Source organism: Geotrypetes seraphini, chromosome 11 (assembly GCF_902459505.1).
Source record: "Geotrypetes seraphini chromosome 11, aGeoSer1.1, whole genome shotgun sequence".
NCBI classification, from domain to species: Eukaryota; Metazoa; Chordata; class Amphibia; order Gymnophiona; family Dermophiidae; genus Geotrypetes; species Geotrypetes seraphini.
Window position 1 is genome coordinate 120,990,097 of NC_047094.1, and position 17,642 is coordinate 121,007,738.

Sequence of the window (17,642 nt, forward strand, 5' to 3'; positions counted from 1 at the left end):
ACGCTCATCTTATGCACACAGTTCTTACACATTAAGACCAGGCTTCTCCATTGGCAGATCAGCAAAAGCACACTTGGTCAGTTCCACTTCTGAATCTGTGTGTGATCAACTGTTAATCAGGGAAGAACGAAGATCAGGTCTTCTATCAGACCCTTCTCCCAAAGGACCTGTCTGCACATTACAACCGGAGGGTACAATCTATCCCAAATGTTTATTAAAGATGGCAGAGACTCTCCAAATACCTACAAGGACCAAACCAGATCCCAGGGAAGTGAACTTAACATTTTTTTAAAGTACTTAGATATTCCTAAGGAGATTATTGTGCTACCACTACATCAGGTTCTATAAGAAAGTCAAAAGATCTTCTGGAGTACTTATTCTGTGCAAGCTATGTAAAAGGAGTTTGGAGTCCAAGTACCATGTATTCTGGGACAAGGCAAATTACAGCTGCCTCACCAGTCGTCAAATCAGCAATATGTAAAGCAAAGAGCTCCCATGACTATTCCAAGAGACATGAAGGTAATTGACTCACTAGGGAGAAAAATGTATCACAATGCTATGCTCAGTTCTAGAATAGCTACACATCAATTTCACTATACCAATATTTGTATACCATCATGTAATCCATCAAGAAAACCATTGATCAGACTTCAGGATCCATCCGAATTATTATGGAAACATTTCGCTAAGCTGGAAGACCGCTTGAAGACTATGATTTGTGCCGTTTACAATGCATATGACACAGCCATCAGAAGAGTAGCAGTGTATCTGTATGTATGTATTAGTTGAAATCTTCTGCCTTGGGAGCAGATTTGCATAAGATTGCAGATGCAACTTATACATGCAAAATCGCTTTGGAGACAAGGTAAAAAGAGCTTATTGATATGCTGAAGGATGGTTATACAACATTAGATATGCTTGAGAATGCAAGAGAATGACATGGGGACAAATTTAACCCCATAGGAACTCAATTTCCCCGTCCCATCTCTGAGAGTTTTGTCATTGTCCCAGACCCATTCCTGTAAGCTCTGCCTTAACCACACAAACCTCAAACACTTATGATTTTAAAGTGTTCGAGCCTTGTGCAGATGAGGACAGAGCTTGCAGGAATGGGGCAGGGGCAGGAAAAGAACTCGCTGGGACAAAAAAAATGAGTTCCCAAGGGGACAGGGAAAAATTTGTCCACATGTCATTCTCTAAACTGAATGGTCAAAATCATCCTACCAATGTCTGCCTTATTATCAACACTTGAAGGTGTATGCTCCCAGGAAACAGAACAGTTATGGATGATCAAATTAAAGTAAGAGGGCTTACCATCCACATCAACACCAGCACCAGCACCAAAGCAATAGGGCTACACAAAAGAAAAACCAAACAAATACTCCGGGGTCTCAACAAATCAATTCCCCCTTTTTTTTTTTTTTTTTGAAAGGACAATCTTGCTGTCGATTCTAGTAGGAGGGAGACTTCAATATTTCTGCAATGCTTGGGAGGAGATCACCAACGACTGCTGGGTACTTTAAACTAATTGAAAATGAATCTCCTTCATACTGCTCCACCAAATCATCCTCCTTGAAAATACTTAGTAGCCATCAGACATCGGGCTCAGCTGCAATAGGAGATAACCAGATTGTTATAGATTCAAGCAATAGAGGTTCCCCCACTTCTACAAAATAAGGGGTTCCATTTGACATTTTCTTATTCCAAAGAAGTCTGGTGGTCTCAGACCAATATTAGATCTCAGAGCATTAAACAGATATATTCTCAAGGAGAAGTTTGCATGATATCTATAATCAACCTTCACACCGCTTCTAGATAAAGATTGTTTGATGTTGTCCCTTAATCTTCAGGATGCCTATCTTCATATCCCTGTCCATCCAGATCACAGACAGTTCTTACATTTCCTGTTTCTGGGCAAATATTATCGAGTCCTACCCTTCGGTCTATCATCAGTACCCAGAGTTTTATCAAATGTGTGATAGTAGTGGTGGCCTAACTTTGCGAACAGGGAATCTCTAATTAATAATGATAGTAAGTAATAACAACTTTATTCTTATATAAGAGAAGAGAAAATCTCAACAGGAGAAATAGCATTGCCAGCTCACTGAAGAGAAACCTCAACAGGAGAAACAGAATGGCAGTCTCACTGAAGAGAAACCTCAACAGGAGAAAATAAAGTTCCAGCCACAGCCAGAATTCAGGAGCTAGTTGAATAGCGACATTTTCCTGCTGGGAGATAGAGAATACTAGATAAACAGGAGGAGTGCCAGCAAATAGGACCACCTGTTAATCAGTTTCTCTATCTCCGCCTGCTGGTAGATGTGAGCTATCCCATTGGTCTCTGGATTCATCTGCTGCTGTTGCTAGGGAAAAGACTGTACATTCAGTGAGGCATTTATCCTTATCTGGACAACTGGCTCCTTACAAGTTCCTCCCCAGAGAGAAACTTCAAAACAGTGGAAAACACGATTAGTCTCCTCCTACAGTCAGGATTTAAGAACATAAGCATTGCCTCTGCCGAGTCAGACCATAGGTCCATCACGCCCAGCAGTCCGCTCCCGTGGCGGCCCTCCAGGTCAATGACCTGTAGTGATCTATTACTCATTATACCCCTGGATCCCCTTTCCCTTCAGGAACTCGTCAAATCCCTTTTTGAAACCCAAAATCGTACTCTGCTCAACCACCTCCTCTGGAAGCGCATTCCAAGTGTCCACCAGAAATCTCATCTTCAACCGACTCAGACCTTAGAGTTCATAGGGGGTTTATCTGAACTCTGTCCACACAAAAGCATATTTGCCAAAGTTGAGCTCTCAAAATATTCAAAAAGTTAAAACAACTAAGGCCTAGCCACAATGTATCAGCATGAGCTTTATTAAGATTTTTAGACCATATGGTAGCAACAGTCCAGGTGGTTCCCCTTGCCCATCTCCATATGAAGCCACTTCAATGGTATCTATAACACAGGTGGATTCAATATCTACACCCACTATCAGCACGAATACCAATTCTTGCAAGTCGTCTTCCACAAATTAGTTGGTGCATCAATTCAGACAATCTTTTTCAGGGAATACCATTCCATCTACCTCTTCCAACAATAATTCTGACTACAGATACCTCCAAATAGGGGTGGAGAGCCCACCTTCTACATTGGGAAACACAAGGCAGCTGGACTCTTCATTTCAAATCCTTCAGTATAAATCTCCTCGAATCGCAAGCTCTCTAAAGAGTGCTTCAAGCTTTTCGCAGTTATCTGTACAATCAAGTGGCAATGTTTTATGTGAATGGGGGTGGAGGATGGAAATGGGATCAGGGAGACTTTGCAGAGAATCAGTACTTATCTGGAAACTTGCAATACAGTTAGGATCCCGACTAGTTGCATCTTACCTGCCAGGTAATCAAAATGTAATCTCAATCAACAGCACAGCACAAATGATCCATCAAGGACACGATTATTTGTTCCCTGTTTCACGAATGGAGCACTCCACATATAGACCTTCGTGTCCCCTCTGAACAAATATGTCTCAAATTTTGTTCCTATTCTACAGTCCGATCAGTCAGAAGATACATTCCAGATATCATGGGCAGGAGACATGATTTATGCTTTCCTCAGATATCTTTGATAACCAAACTTTACAAAAAGCAAAAGCAGACAAAGCTCATATAATATTAATAGCTCCTTATTGCCTTGCCAATCAAGGTTTTTAACTCTATTAATCCTAAAACAATACCCTTTGAGATGCCTCATTTAGGAGGATTGTCGGCTTCTACATCCTAACCTTCCCTCATTCCACCTTGCAGCATGGATCCTTTTTCTGAAGTGAGCTCTACCCAGATATATTTTCTCAACCAGATTTTGTTGGCATCTAGAGCAGAGTCTTTAAAATGATTGTATAAATCAAGAGACATTTAACACCAGAAGATACAACAGTTCCACAGGTACATGACTACCTAGTTCATCTTAAATTAATTAGGACTTTCTTTTAATTCAATATGTACTGGTATCCATACAGCAGCACTGTTTACTGCAATTGTATTGATAACATACCCAGAAGTTAAGATTCCTGAAAGGACTTTTGTGGCCATCCTCCCTTAAAATCACCTGGGATCTGAATTTGGTTCTTAATCCCTCATGTGTAAACCTTTCGAGCTTCAGCAATCAGCTGTAATTCTGCAAGGAGTATTGGCAAATTACAAGCTTTGGTACATTTTCCTCCATATACTCAGATTTTTTGTGACAAAGTACTTTTATGCACTCATCCTAAATTCCTTCCGAAGGAAGTTATTGTTCTTCCAACTTTTTATCCACCATCATATGTGTCAGAACAAGAACAGACTTTGTATACCTGGACTGCAGGAGAACAGTAGCGATTTACCTCTATTATGGATCAGCCACATATCAAAATCCAATCTCTAAAAGGACAATGTCACTATGGATCGCTTCCAGCATTACACTTTTGTTATCATCTAAGAGACTCAAGATACATCTCCTATTGTCACAGCTCATCATTTATGAGCTATGGCCACAACAGATCATCTACAAAGAGCTATGCCAGATGAAATTTGTAGAGCAGCTACCTGGTCGTCAGCACATACATTTTACCAGGCATTACTGCATAGACAAAGCATTGTAAGAAGATTCTAAATTTGGAACAGTGGTGCTGCAATCAACCTTCCTCCTCCTCCAATTCAGTTAACAGATTCACTTCAGTTGTTGGAAAAATAATGGAAGTGTTGCTGAAAGAAAGGATAGTGTACTTCCTTGAATCTAATGGGTTACAGGATCCGAGGTAATATGGCTTTACAAAAGGTAAATCGTGCCAAACGAACCTAATTGAATTTTTTGATTGGGTGACCAGAGAGCTGGATCGAGGACATATGCTAGATGTAATTTACTTGGATTTCAGCAAAGCCTTTGATACAGTTCCTCATAGGAGGCTGTTGAACAAACTTGAAGGGCTGAATTAGGACCCAAAATGGTGAATTGGGTCAGAAACTGGCTGTCGGACAGACGCCAGAGGGTGGTGGTTAATGGAAGTCGCTCGAAGGAAGGAAAGGTGACTAGTGGAGTCCCTCAGGGTTCGGTGCTGGGGCCAATCCTGTTCAATATGTTTGTGAGTGACATTGCTGAAGGGTTAAAAGGAAAAGTGTGTCTTTTTGCAGATGATACCAAGATTTGTAACAGAGTAGACACCGAAGAGGGAGTGGAAAATATGAAAAAGGATCTGCAAAAGTTAGAGGAATGGTCTAATGCCTGGCAACTAAAATTCAATGCAAAGAAATGCAGAGTAATGCATTTGGGGATTAATAATAGGAAGGAACCGTATATGCTGGGAGGAGAGAAGCTGATATGCACAGACAGGGAGAGGGACCTTGGGGTTATAGTGTCCGAAGATCTAAAGGCGAAAAAACAGTGTGACAAGGCAGTGGCTGCTGCCAGAAGGATGCTGGGCTGTATAAAGAGAGGCGTAGTCAGTAGAAGGAAGAAGGTGTTGATGCCCCTGTACAGGTCATTGGTGAGGCCCCACTTGGAGTATTGTGTTCAGTTTTGGAGACCGTATCTGGCGAAAGACGTAAGAAGACTTGAGGCGGTCCAGAGGAGGGCGACGAAAATGATAGGAGGCTTGCACCAGAAGACGTATGAGGAGAGACTGGAAGCCCTGAATATGTATACCCTAGAGGAAAGGAGAGACAGGGGAGATATGATTCAGACGTTCAAATACTTGAAGGGTATTAACGTAGAACAAAATCTTTTCCAGAGAAAGGAAAATGGTAAAACCAGAGGACATAATTTGAGGTTGAGGGGTGGTAGATTCAGGGGCAATGTTAGGAAATTCTACTTTACAGAGAGGGTAGTGGATGCATGGAATGCGCTCCCGAGAGAGGTGGTGGAGAGTAAAACTGTGACTGAGTTCAAAGAAACGTGGGATGAACACAGAAGATTTAGAATCAGAAAATAATATTAAATATTGAACTAGGCCAGTTACTGGGCAGACTTGCACGGTCTGTGTATGGCCGTTTGGTGGAGGATGGGCAGGGGAGGGCTTCAATGGCTGGGAGGGTGTAGATGGGCTTGAGTAAGTCTTAACAGAGATTTCGGCAGTTGGAACCCAAGTACAGTACCAGGTAAAGCTTTGGATTCTTGCCCAGAAATAGCTAAGAAGAAAAAATAAAAAAAAATTTAAATTGAATCAGGTTGGGCAGACTGGATGGACCATTCGGGTCTTTATCTGCCGTCATCTACTATGTTACTATTTTCTTTTATATTGATCTGCACACATTAAACTGTTACCCTCAAAGCTTGGGAGTTACCATGTGTGTGGCTAGGAAGGTCTCTGTCCAGGGAGAAATAGAAGTTGCTTAACTGTAACGGTAGTTCTCCATGGACAGATCTATATATGCAACTGAAGAGGGGTATGGTGGGGGTATATGGACATATCTTCTATATATGCAACTGAAGAGGGGTGTGGTAGGGGTCGGTTTATACAGTAGGTACAAAGGCAGGAAGGAGGCACATATGTGCAGAAGGCTTTGCTAGAGCTCTCTGAGCTTGCCAGGTTCTGAGTCAATTCCGTCAGCCATGATGTCACCATGTGTGTGGCTAGAAGATCATCTATCCATAGAAAACTATTGTTATATGTAAGCAACTTCTATTTCTGACCCTGCCTTATATACTTCCTGAAAACTGCTCCCCTGACTCCTCCTGCCCAAGTCACTTCCTCCTAAGAAAGAGCTACCTATGTTAAGGTGATTCTGACAATGTGAGAGAGTATCCAGAAGGGGTATAGACTCCTATAGACTCCATTACCAAAAGTGTGTTATTTTCCAAAATAAAAAAAAATATTGTGAAAGACTTTCAATTTTTACATTCTGAACATGCAATGCTGAGGTATGTATTTGCTAACTTTTCAAGCTATCAGAAATCATCATTAAAACTATCTTCATTTGCACAGCATAAGGCATACACATTGCTATACTGAACATGCAAATAAATGTTCCCTGCACAATAGTTTATAATCTAATCTAGTCAAGACAAAAATAAAATACGAAATCCTGGGAGCTTTGGTACTTAGAACATGATTGGCATCAAGACTATGAGAAGAGAATGTCCGCTTTGTGATAAGGGCTAGAGAATGACACGGGGAGCGATCCCCGCAGCGAACCGCTGCGTGGCTGCGGTTTGGCTGCGGGTTATGGTGACCTCATTAGCAAATCGCCGCAGACGCGGGGACAAATCCTTTCACCGCCCGCAAAAACGGTGAATAGATTTGTCCCCGCAGGCCAATGTCCCCCCTTCTAGGAACCGCTATTTACCTGTGTTTCACCTGCACGTTGCCGCATTGACTCCGCCCCCCAATATACTGGCTCCTCATTTGTCAGATCAACCCTTCCTGCCAATAGAACCCGCCCCCCCCCCGACGATCGCCGGCAGGAAGGTGCTCAGCCCTTCATGCCGACAGAACCAGCCCTCCCCAACGATCGCGGCAGGAGGGTACCCATCCCCTCCTGCCTACCCCAACCCCCCCCAACGGCCCTCCCGACGATCGCAGCAGGAGGATATCCAACCCCTCCTGCCAGCTCCCCAACAGCCCCCCTATGATCACTGGTAGGAGGGTGTCCAACCCCTCCTGCCGGACCCTCCCCCAACAAACCCCGCCATCCCGAAACACCACCCTTAGTCTTACTTTCCAAGTTGGACCGGACAGCTCCTCGCTCGTCTGGCCAGCAGGCCTGCCTCCGTCCAAATGAGGCGGGCCCGCCCCTCCCCTCCCCTGCCTAACCCACAGGATCCTAGGGCCTGATTGGCCCAAGCACCTAAGGCCCCTCCTATAGCGGGAGTGGCTTTAGGTGCCTAGACCAATCAGGCCCTAGGATCCTGTGGGTTGGGCAGGGTAGGGGCGGGCCCGCCTCATTTGGACGGAGGCAAGCCTGCTGGCCATACGTGTGAGGAGCCGTCCGGTCCAACTTGGAAAGTAAGACTAAGGGGGTTCCGGGGTGGGAGGGTTCGTTGGGGGGGGTGTCCAGCAGGAGGGGTTGGGTACCCTCCTGCCGGCGATCTTAGGGGAGGCCATTGGGAGGACCGGCAGGAGGGGTTGGGTACCCTTCTGCTGCGATTGTCGGGAGGGCCGTTGGGGGGGGGGTCTACAGGAGGGGTTGGGTGCCCTCCTGCCGTGATCGCTGGGGGGAGGGGAGACTTGCAGCCGTAGCCGCGGTCACTATGCTAATCACGATTAGCATAGTGACCGCGATTAGGTACACGATTTGCCGCGATTAGGTACAGCGGCCACGTCTACTTACCATGTAGGCTAACATTGTAAGCATTAAAAGTACATGTCGTGTTTGTTTTTGTATAGTTATTAACTAATATTTAACTAAGTTTTAAAGTTTTAAAGAATGTTTCCTTTATACGTAAATAAAGAAAAGTATTTAAAATCGTACCCGTTTGAGGTTTTTATATATGCAGCGGTGATGGGGCGGTGAATGGGGTTGCAGTGACGGTGACGGGGCGGTGAATGGGGTGGCAGTGGCGGTGACGGGGCGGTGAAGGGAATGGCGGTGACGGGGCGGTGCAGAGGATGGTGAGACGGGGACGGGGCGGTGACGGGGACCAATTTTTTCACCGTGTCATTCTCTAATAAGGGCATCATGTGAAGATTTCTAAAGGAGCAAAACCTGAAGTATCAAAAACTGTGGGATAAAATTAGGGTGGGGATGGGAACAAAGTACATTGAAGAAATAAGGAAGACATAGTAGTGTCGCTTTAGCAGTGTTTCCCAATGCCACGCTAGTATACCTTGAAATCTGATCAGGTATACAACTGGGAACGAGTTTGGTGGAGTGGAAGGGGAGGAAGGAGTCACCTCTGTCTGATGCTCAGATCTGGAGGAGCACATGACCACCCCCTCAGAGAGACACCAGCTCTTTTCTGACCAGGCACACGTGCAACTCACTATACTTACTTTGTTTAGAATCCCCAGATGCTACTTCAGAAAGGTACCTGAAGTAATCTCCCTTCATTTTCAAGTAAAAGACTTTGCTTTCTGGCTGTGTGGCGCATTTAATAAGATAATTGTCCAGGAGTTCCTGAGGGGGAGGGGAAAAAAAAAATCAGGAATCAACAATGACTAAATGACATATATGCTGTTTTTCTGCGGTCTTGATTTCATCATATGAAATTGCAACAAGAGTGGTCAGCGACTAAATTTAGAATATTTTAAAATATATGATGAGTTTCAAAACCTGTCGTCAAGTATAAAAAGCTGTTCTCTGGATAAAGTACACAATTTTATTTTTGTGGCTTCTAGCCAGCATAAGAAAGGTCCTGTACTTAACAGGTTTTGAAAGTCACCTCTTCAATGATCTACAATGCTTGCTGCTGGAGATGCGAGCTACACAATGTAGTGTGCATGGGGTGGGGAAGAAGGGGAACAGCATCCTTGCTCATGAAACAAATTACCCCGCTTAGCAGGCCAAAGTAGGATTCTTGCACTGGAATACAACTAGAAAGACTAGGAGCTTATCTAATGGTTGTGCTGAGTCTACATCAGGAGTTCTCAACCCAATCTTGGGACACACCCAGCCAGTCAGGTTTTTAAATCTCCACAATGCATAGTTATCATGGGCATCTTTAAACTTGACTGGCTGGCTGTGTCCCAAGAACTATGTTGAGAATCCCTGCTCTACCTCTAACTATAGATGGGAATCTAGCAAACAAAGCAAATTAGGAAATGGCACAAACCCAAGCTTAAAGCAATAGCAGAAAGATATACATTCCTCTATATAATCAGTTCTTCTACTGTGATGCCATAGAAGAGTCTGGGAGAATGGAGGCATGACCCTACAGTTTGGGACAGCTATCAAATCCTCTGATCAGCTTCCACAAGAGTGACAGAGAAACTTTTCATTTCCAAGCTTCGTCAACTAACCTTCCACAGATGTGACCATGAAACAGTTTGCTGCGAGTCTGCAGTTAAAACAGAATACAGCACTGAAAAACCCCTTATACAAAATCTAAAAAGAATATTCTCTTGTTTGACTTACTGATGAAGAGCTACCTCATCATACATGATCAAACTTCTGAAGAGTTACAGATTTTTAAACTACGAGAGAACATCCATTTCATATTTCCAAAATATTTTATTTAAAGATGAAGTCAGGTGCTTGCCTTTTATTCAATTTACATTTTAGCTATTTTAAAAAGTGCAATTCAACAAGCAGACTTCACAAGATTCTCAAAGCATTTTGCTAGTCGATGGGCCTGCAGTAACACTGCACCAAGTACCATATTTTTACACGTTTCCCAAATTTAATGTTCATAATAAACTGGTATAATGCATCATGCTTAACACATGCTATACCAGTTTTTCTAAGACACGCTAATTGCAAAACTAACTTCTGTTTTTAAGACTTTTTCTTTTTAGGTTCTTGTAGGCAATTGTAAATGAAACCTGCAAAAATATAACTTAAAAAACAAAATGTTAAGTTTTTGCAATTAGCACATCTTAGTAAAAATACACCAGTATAGCATGCCCACACATAGCATGAAGGGGGTGCACATGATTTGTAAAAACATTTAATACATGTGCTTTGGGAAAATATCAGTATTACCCATCTTGTTCATGAGTACAGTTCTCCCTCGGTATTCGAGGGGGAAAGGGGCAGAGCCGGACCGAGAATTGAGAAAAACCCATGAACAACTTCTCGTCTGGCTCTGACCCACACCCGCCTCCCTCCAACCTTCCCCCCGTCATCCCGGCCTTACCTGGTGGTGTAGTGGGCTTTCGGGGCAGGAGCGATCTTCCTGCCCCGTGCAGATTGCCAATAGGAAATGACTGCTGTGAGTTCCCGTAGTCTCAAGACTATGACAGGAGCTCATGGCAGCCATTTCCTATTGATGATCTGCATGGGGCAGGAAGATCGCTCCTGCCCCGAAAGCCCGCTAGACCACCAGGTAAGGCCAGGATGCCGGGAGGAAGGCTGGAGGGAGGCGGGAAGGTCCTAAACTATGGGGGTTTGTTGGTTCCCCCCCCCAAAAAAAAAATCACGAATATGTGAAACCGCGAGTGCAGAAACCGTAAATTGGGAGGGGGGAAGTATATCCACAAATGAAGCATCTTGCGCAGTGCTTCCAACCATTAAAATGTACAAAGATAGAATTTACCAGAACATCCTTGCAAATGTCCTGCAATTCCGCTTCAATTTTCTCACGGTACTCTCGTGCCATCAGTTGTTTCTTTTCATTTCCCTCAGTTTTTTGTTCAATGCTGGAGATTACACGCCAGGAAGAACGCCGAGCACCAACCACATTCTTGTAAGCCACAGATAGTAGATTTCTCTCTTCATTGGACAGTTCATTCCCCTGTTCAGTGACTGCTTTCATAGCGGCAGCCATGTCATCATAACGCTCAGCCTGTTCAGCTAGTTTAGCCTTCTGTACCAGCTCACTTTTATCCATATTGATTGCTAGAAAGAAATAAAGACATTTTTACCATACAGCTTGCTGCAAACTAATCTACTGGGGTGAGGAAAGAAAGATATTACCATCAAAAAGTACATTTTGGTAAACAGAAAATAAAGGTGAAAATACATATGAACCAAATGTATGGCAGTAGGTCAGGCAGCACTAATGATAATTATTTTATTCTGAAGATTATATGCCTATAGTTCAAAGTGTGTCCTATGAGATTATGATCAAAATGTACAGCCACTCTATAAACATTCCTGCCTTCACACCATATTCAGAGATAATATCAGCAGCTAACCTGCTTTCAAACTAAGCAGGATAAGCATGGGTCCAGCAGGCAGTCTGGGGAGAGACTGTACTGAAAACCTCTCTCCTCAAATAATCAGCCAATACTTAAGGAACCTACCTCTGGCCTCCTCCCAAGAGTAGAAGATGGTGGACACTGCAGCCATAAATCCCATAAGGACCAGAGAAGAGAGAGGGGCCTGGCATCACCAGATTTAGCACACTTAACCAATCCTAGCCCTCTTTTCTGCTTCCAATAAGGGAGAGAATGCCCTGGACTTGATATATGGCTCCACAAGGCCACTTGTTGTCTATCCTCTGCTGCAGACAGAGAAATACTGAAGCTGAAGGTTCCACCAGTTCTCTATAAGATACCAAAGTTAGCTCTGAGCTTTTTCTTTCTGTTGTCTGCTTACAGGGGACCACAAACCACTTGGTTGGACTGTTACGTAAGATAAGAAAATGTGCGTAAAGTTTAATTTTAAGTTACATGCTTTTTGTTGGAAAAGCTTGTAAGTCATAATTCCTGACTGTTGAATTTGGCAATATGTCCAGTTCTATTTTTGGAAATACAGTATTTGTAGTACTAAAAAGGAACTTATCCATACCACATTACCAGGGTATAGCCAGGAAGTCCTCTGCCTCTTTGTTATAAGAGCTAAATATGAATGTTGCAGACATGGTTAGGGCACCTGCATGCTGAAATGAGTGTTTTTTCACAGTAGATGGCACCTTGTGTTTTTCTAGAGGAATCCACTCTGGATTTTGTTAAATGTGGGGATATAACTAAATTATAAACCTCCTACTTCAGAGAGCTTTGCTGCCCCTATAGCTGGTTCCAAAGCAGGCATAAGTCCCTTCTAGAAACAGATATGAAACAGGTGTACAGAAAATCTCCCTGAAGATTTAGTGTTCTGCTGTAAAATCATAAATATGCTAGCACCGAACATCAAAACGATCATGCCAGACAGACATTCATGGAATTCAAACAATACCCCAAAGTGTCCTATCAATAGACTATTCTTCATACCCTAAAAGGTCTGACGCATCTAACCGATAAGTTTGGATCTGAACATTCTGAGTGAGATAGGCAGGTGTAGAAATAATGACAAGGCAGGGGTCCAGAATGACACATCTATCTACTAGAAAAGACATTAGCAAGGCAAGACCCTAATCTTTTTTCCTAGTGTAATAGCTATATCATTCTGGAAAAGTGGTACGTACAAAAGCAGTCCCAGAAATCTAGAGTGGGACCACTGCACTGGCTCATAACACTGAGGACCCAATAGGCAGAGTCCGCCCTTGCTGCTCCATCCATTGGAGAGACTTAGAAAATGTATGTAGAGTGGATCAATTTGCTGCCCTAGAAAGCTCCTCAGGGGCACCCAAGTTTCTGCTCATGACAAAGCCACACTTTTAGTCATATGTACCTTTTTCGGAACCAGAAGTGTTTTCCATAAACAATATATGCTGACCAAACGGCCCTATGGAGCCATCTGGCAATCGTGGCCCTGGAAGCCTGAACTTGGTAATCAAAACTTGGTGATCAAGATATCGGAAAAGCACACTAACGTTCAACTTCTAGAGAATCTGGTGTTGTTTCTTCGACCTGTGGACTGAAAAGCTGGCAATCAGACTTCCTGTCCGACATAGAATGCCAAATTCTTCAGCAAAAAGGATAGAACGGTGTGCAAAGAAACTCTAGCTTCAGTAAATTTGAGGAAAGGCTCTCTGCAAGCAAAAGGCCTAACTCTGAGACCCTTCTTGCTGAGGAAATAACCACCAGAAAAACCATTTTGAGATTCTGCAAAACTATATCAGGATTCCAAGAAGGGAATGGAGGCCTCACCAGGGGCTTGATACCTGGCTATGTCTTAATGAGATACCAGCATAGCTCTTCAGTCTCAAACCCTAAAACAAGAGAGTCCCACTATCTGGCCTCTAAGGAATGCTACTCTGAGTCCAACAGCAATACCAGCCTGGAGAAAGGCCAACACCATGAAGAATGGAACAGAAAGGCTCTTCCTTTTCTTTGATGCACCAGTGCTGGAAAGCTGTCCAAGTCTTAGCATAAGCAGAAACCATTATTGGTTTGGTTTTTTTTAAAGACCTGAATAGAGTTGCAATGACTCCTTTGAGTAACCCTTGCACGCTAAAGCCACACATGCAAAAGTCATGTCTCAAGAGCAAATTGCTCCTTAACTGCCATGACAAACTGATCCCTGAGAAGAAGTTCCAGCTGTACTCAGAGTGAGACCTGTGCCTATAGGAAGGCAAACTAAGCCTGCCTACCATGGTCTGGGTGGCCAATCTGGAGCTACCAGAATGATTGCTTTTGGATGGCTTGCAAACCTTTGGAGAACCTGGTCCATGATGGGTCACAAAGAAAACCTAATCTAATCTAATCTAAACCTTAAGTTTATATACCGCATCATCTCTATGAATATGAAGCTCGACACGGTTTACAAGAACTTAAAAATATAGGTAGAGAAGGAAAAGGTTTACATGAACTAACACCTAACAAAGGTTTACATGAACTAACACCTAACAAACATCGGACAGACTCACACAGTCAACTAACAGGCAGACAACTACACATATCAGCCAACCAGGAGTCCATAAGCAAATCAACTAGCAGGCAGACCAAGACCAACACTCAGCAAGCGAGAAGCTGATAAATGGCAGGAAGAACAAGAAGCAACAAGATTGCATTGAAGACCAGCGTCCCAGTCACCGAAGAAAGCCAGAGGACAACCACAGCTAGCATGCAGACAGAAGACTACCCACGACAGATGACAGAGGTCTCTGTGCAGACTGAAGCTATTCCACAGCAGATGACTTCAGTCTCAGTACAGACGGAGACGGTCGACCAGCAACAGACTGATGGAGACGGTCGACCAGCAACAGACTGACGGAGACATCATGCAAGAATTGATGAGCCTAAGGGATGAGGTGAAGCGTCTCAGAAGCATCAGAGAAGATGAGGCATACATCGATGGCGTCATCCAGGAGATGTCCCAAGTCTCTGAGCATGCGCAAGAAAACATGACCATCTTTGAGACACCCAAACTGACCAGATTCGCAACGTTGGAAGTAACAGCTGGGGTACAAGAAGAGGTTGGAGACGTCAACTCCTGGCAACTGGTCACCTCTACAAGCAAATACAAAAGACCTACCCCTACTTCAAGCAATCGGAGAAGCCTCACATCAACCCCACAGATCACCCTAAAGAACAGGTTCCAGCTTCTACAGATAGAACCAGCCACTGACTTTCAGAACGATTTTCAAGAGGATTTCCAGAAAATGACTCAGGCTCCAGTGGCAATGGACCAGCTCCCTCAGAAGAAGCGCAGAGTGGTAGTCATTGGGGACTCCATGCTGCGAGGCACAGAGGGACCAATATGCAGACCGGATCTACTATCAAGAGAGGTTTGTTGTCTGCCAGGAGCCAGAATCAGGGATGTAACCACAAGCCTAGGGAGACTAATCAAGCCCCAAGACTACTATCCTATGCTTCTCATCCACGTCGGGACGAACGACACCGCCAGGAACATCCTGGAAAAGAAACCCGAAGACTTTAGAGCCCTGGGTGAGAATCTGAAGCAAATGGGAGCACAGGTGGTCTTCTCCTCCATACTTCCAGTGAGAGGTAAGGGGAGAACCAGGGAAGATCGCATCCAGAAGACCAACGAATGGCTACACGGATGGTGCAGGGAGATGAACTTCGGCTTCCTGGACCACGGAGAGGCACTACAGGGACTACAGGGTTCGGATGGGCTCCACCTAACCAGAAGAGGGAAGAATGTCTTCAGTAGACGATTGGCTCACCTACTCCAAAGGGCTTTAAACTAGGTGAGTTGGGGGAGGGGACCCTTTCTCATCCTGGTAAGGTAAGTAACCATCCTGGTATGGTAAGTAAATACTCCATTACTGAGTCTGAGGTAAGTACTTACTCCGCAGTCACTACCGCAGGGGACACACCTACTCAGAAGGGACAAACTGACTCAAACAGGGAATTAAAGGGAATACTGAGTCAAGCGGGAAAATCTTCACACAGACCGGGCATACATGAAGTATGGAAGGCTATGTACATCAATGCCCGCAGTTTAGGAAATAAAATATTGGAATTGGAGACGGAAATGAGGAGTGCTAACCTAGATGTGGTGGCAATATCTGAAACTTGGTTCACAGATTCCCATGGATGGGATATGGCTATACCAGGTTATAGCTTACTCCGCAGAGACAGAGAAGGTAAGAACGGAGGAGGAGTGGCACTATATATCTAAATCTAATCTAATCTAAACCTTAAGTTTATATACCGCATCATCTCCATGAGAATGGAGCTTGACACGGTTTACAAGAACTTAAAATAGTGGGTAGAGAAGAAGAAAAAGGATTACATGAACTTATGTGTAGAAGGGGGGAAGGATAGAGCTACAATTTGCTGAAAAGCCAGGTTTTCAGTTGTTTGCGGAATAAATGAAGGGAGCTCAGGTTCCGCAGCGGGGTGGTGAGGTCGTTCCAAAGACCTGTGATTTTGAAGAGAAGGGATTTTCCCAGTTTGCCTGAATAGTGGATGCCGTGTGGAGAGGGGAAGGCTAGTTTAAGCCTTTGGGCAGTTCTGGAGGAGTCGGGACTGGAGGAGTTGAAAGACAGTGGGATAAGAGGAGGCAGGATTCCGTGAATGATCTTGAAAGCCAGGCAGGAACATTTGAAATGGATTCTGGAGATTATTGGGAGCCAATGAAGTTTGGCAAGGAGTGGGGAGGCATGGTCAGACTTGCATTTTGAGAAGATCAGTTTGAAGAAATCAAAGTTACCAGAATCACAGGTGTCAGGTATACAGGGGAGTCCCTCTGGGTGAACCTTGCCAGGGGAAGTGGCAAATGCCTATATCTGGGCATTGTATACAGGCCTCCTAGACAACAGAACATAGACAAAGAATTAATTGAAGACATTGAAACCTTCACTCTGCGTGGAGACACTGTACTGTTAGGAGATTTCAACATGCCAGATGTAAACTGGAACAAGGTTTCAACCACAACCCCACAACCAGCAGCAGCAGAAAGCTGCTGACATCTATACGGGGGGCAAGACTCAAACAGATGGCTCTGGAGCCCACCAGGGATCAGGTGATTCTCGACCTGATACTCACCAATGGAGATAGCGTCACAGAGGTTTCGGTAGGCGAGGCGTTGGCCTCCAGCGACCACAAAATGGTGTGGTTTCACCTCAGGAAGGGATCCACGAGGTCGAACACGTCAACGAAGGTCTTTAACTTTAAGGGCACTGACTTCGAGAGCATGGGAAATTTTGTTTATGATGCGCTGCAAACCCAAGACACAACAGATGATGTGGAGGTCATGTGGTCAGCTTTGAAATCTACCCTACAGGAAGCAACCAACCTTTTTATAAGGTCTGTGAGTAAACGGCGGAGAAATAACAAACCCAAATGGTTCTCTGCAGAGATCTCAGAACTCATAAAACAGAAGAAAAGAGCATTTATATCCCACAAACTATCACATCGACCAGAAGATAAAGAAGCTTATCTAGAAAAATCTAGAACTGTCAAAACGGCGGTCAGATACGCTAAACTCAGGATGGAAGAAGATTTAGCTAGGAATATTAATAAAGGGGATAAATCCTTCTTCAGGTATGTTAGTGATAGAAAGAGGAATACAGACGGGATAGTGCGCCTAAGGAAACCTGACGGCAACTTTGCAGAATCGGACCACGATAAAGCCGACCTACTGAACAAATACTTCTGCTCAGTATTTATCTGTGAGGCACCAGGATCCGGCCCACAGCTGCAAACAAGAGAGAGCTCAGAAGACCCATTCAGGAATTTTGAATTTTCCACCAGCAGCATCTACCAAGAATTGTCAAGGCTCAAAGT

General features: G+C 44.1%; 1 protein-coding gene across 1 annotated transcript in view; it reads right to left on the reverse strand.

Annotated features, from left to right (window-relative positions):
* The window catches only part of YWHAB (tyrosine 3-monooxygenase/tryptophan 5-monooxygenase activation protein beta), a 43,631-nt gene that overhangs the window by 16,017 nt on the left and 9,972 nt on the right, over nucleotides 1-17,642 (reverse strand). The window contains exons 2-3 of the mRNA XM_033963941.1: nucleotides 11,159-11,460; nucleotides 8,958-9,081 (exon numbers count right to left, since the gene is read on the reverse strand). Coding sequence (XP_033819832.1) covers nucleotides 8,958-9,081; nucleotides 11,159-11,452 — 418 coding nt within the window. The 5' untranslated portion in view covers nucleotides 11,453-11,460. The remainder of the gene's footprint in view (nucleotides 1-8,957; nucleotides 9,082-11,158; nucleotides 11,461-17,642) is intronic.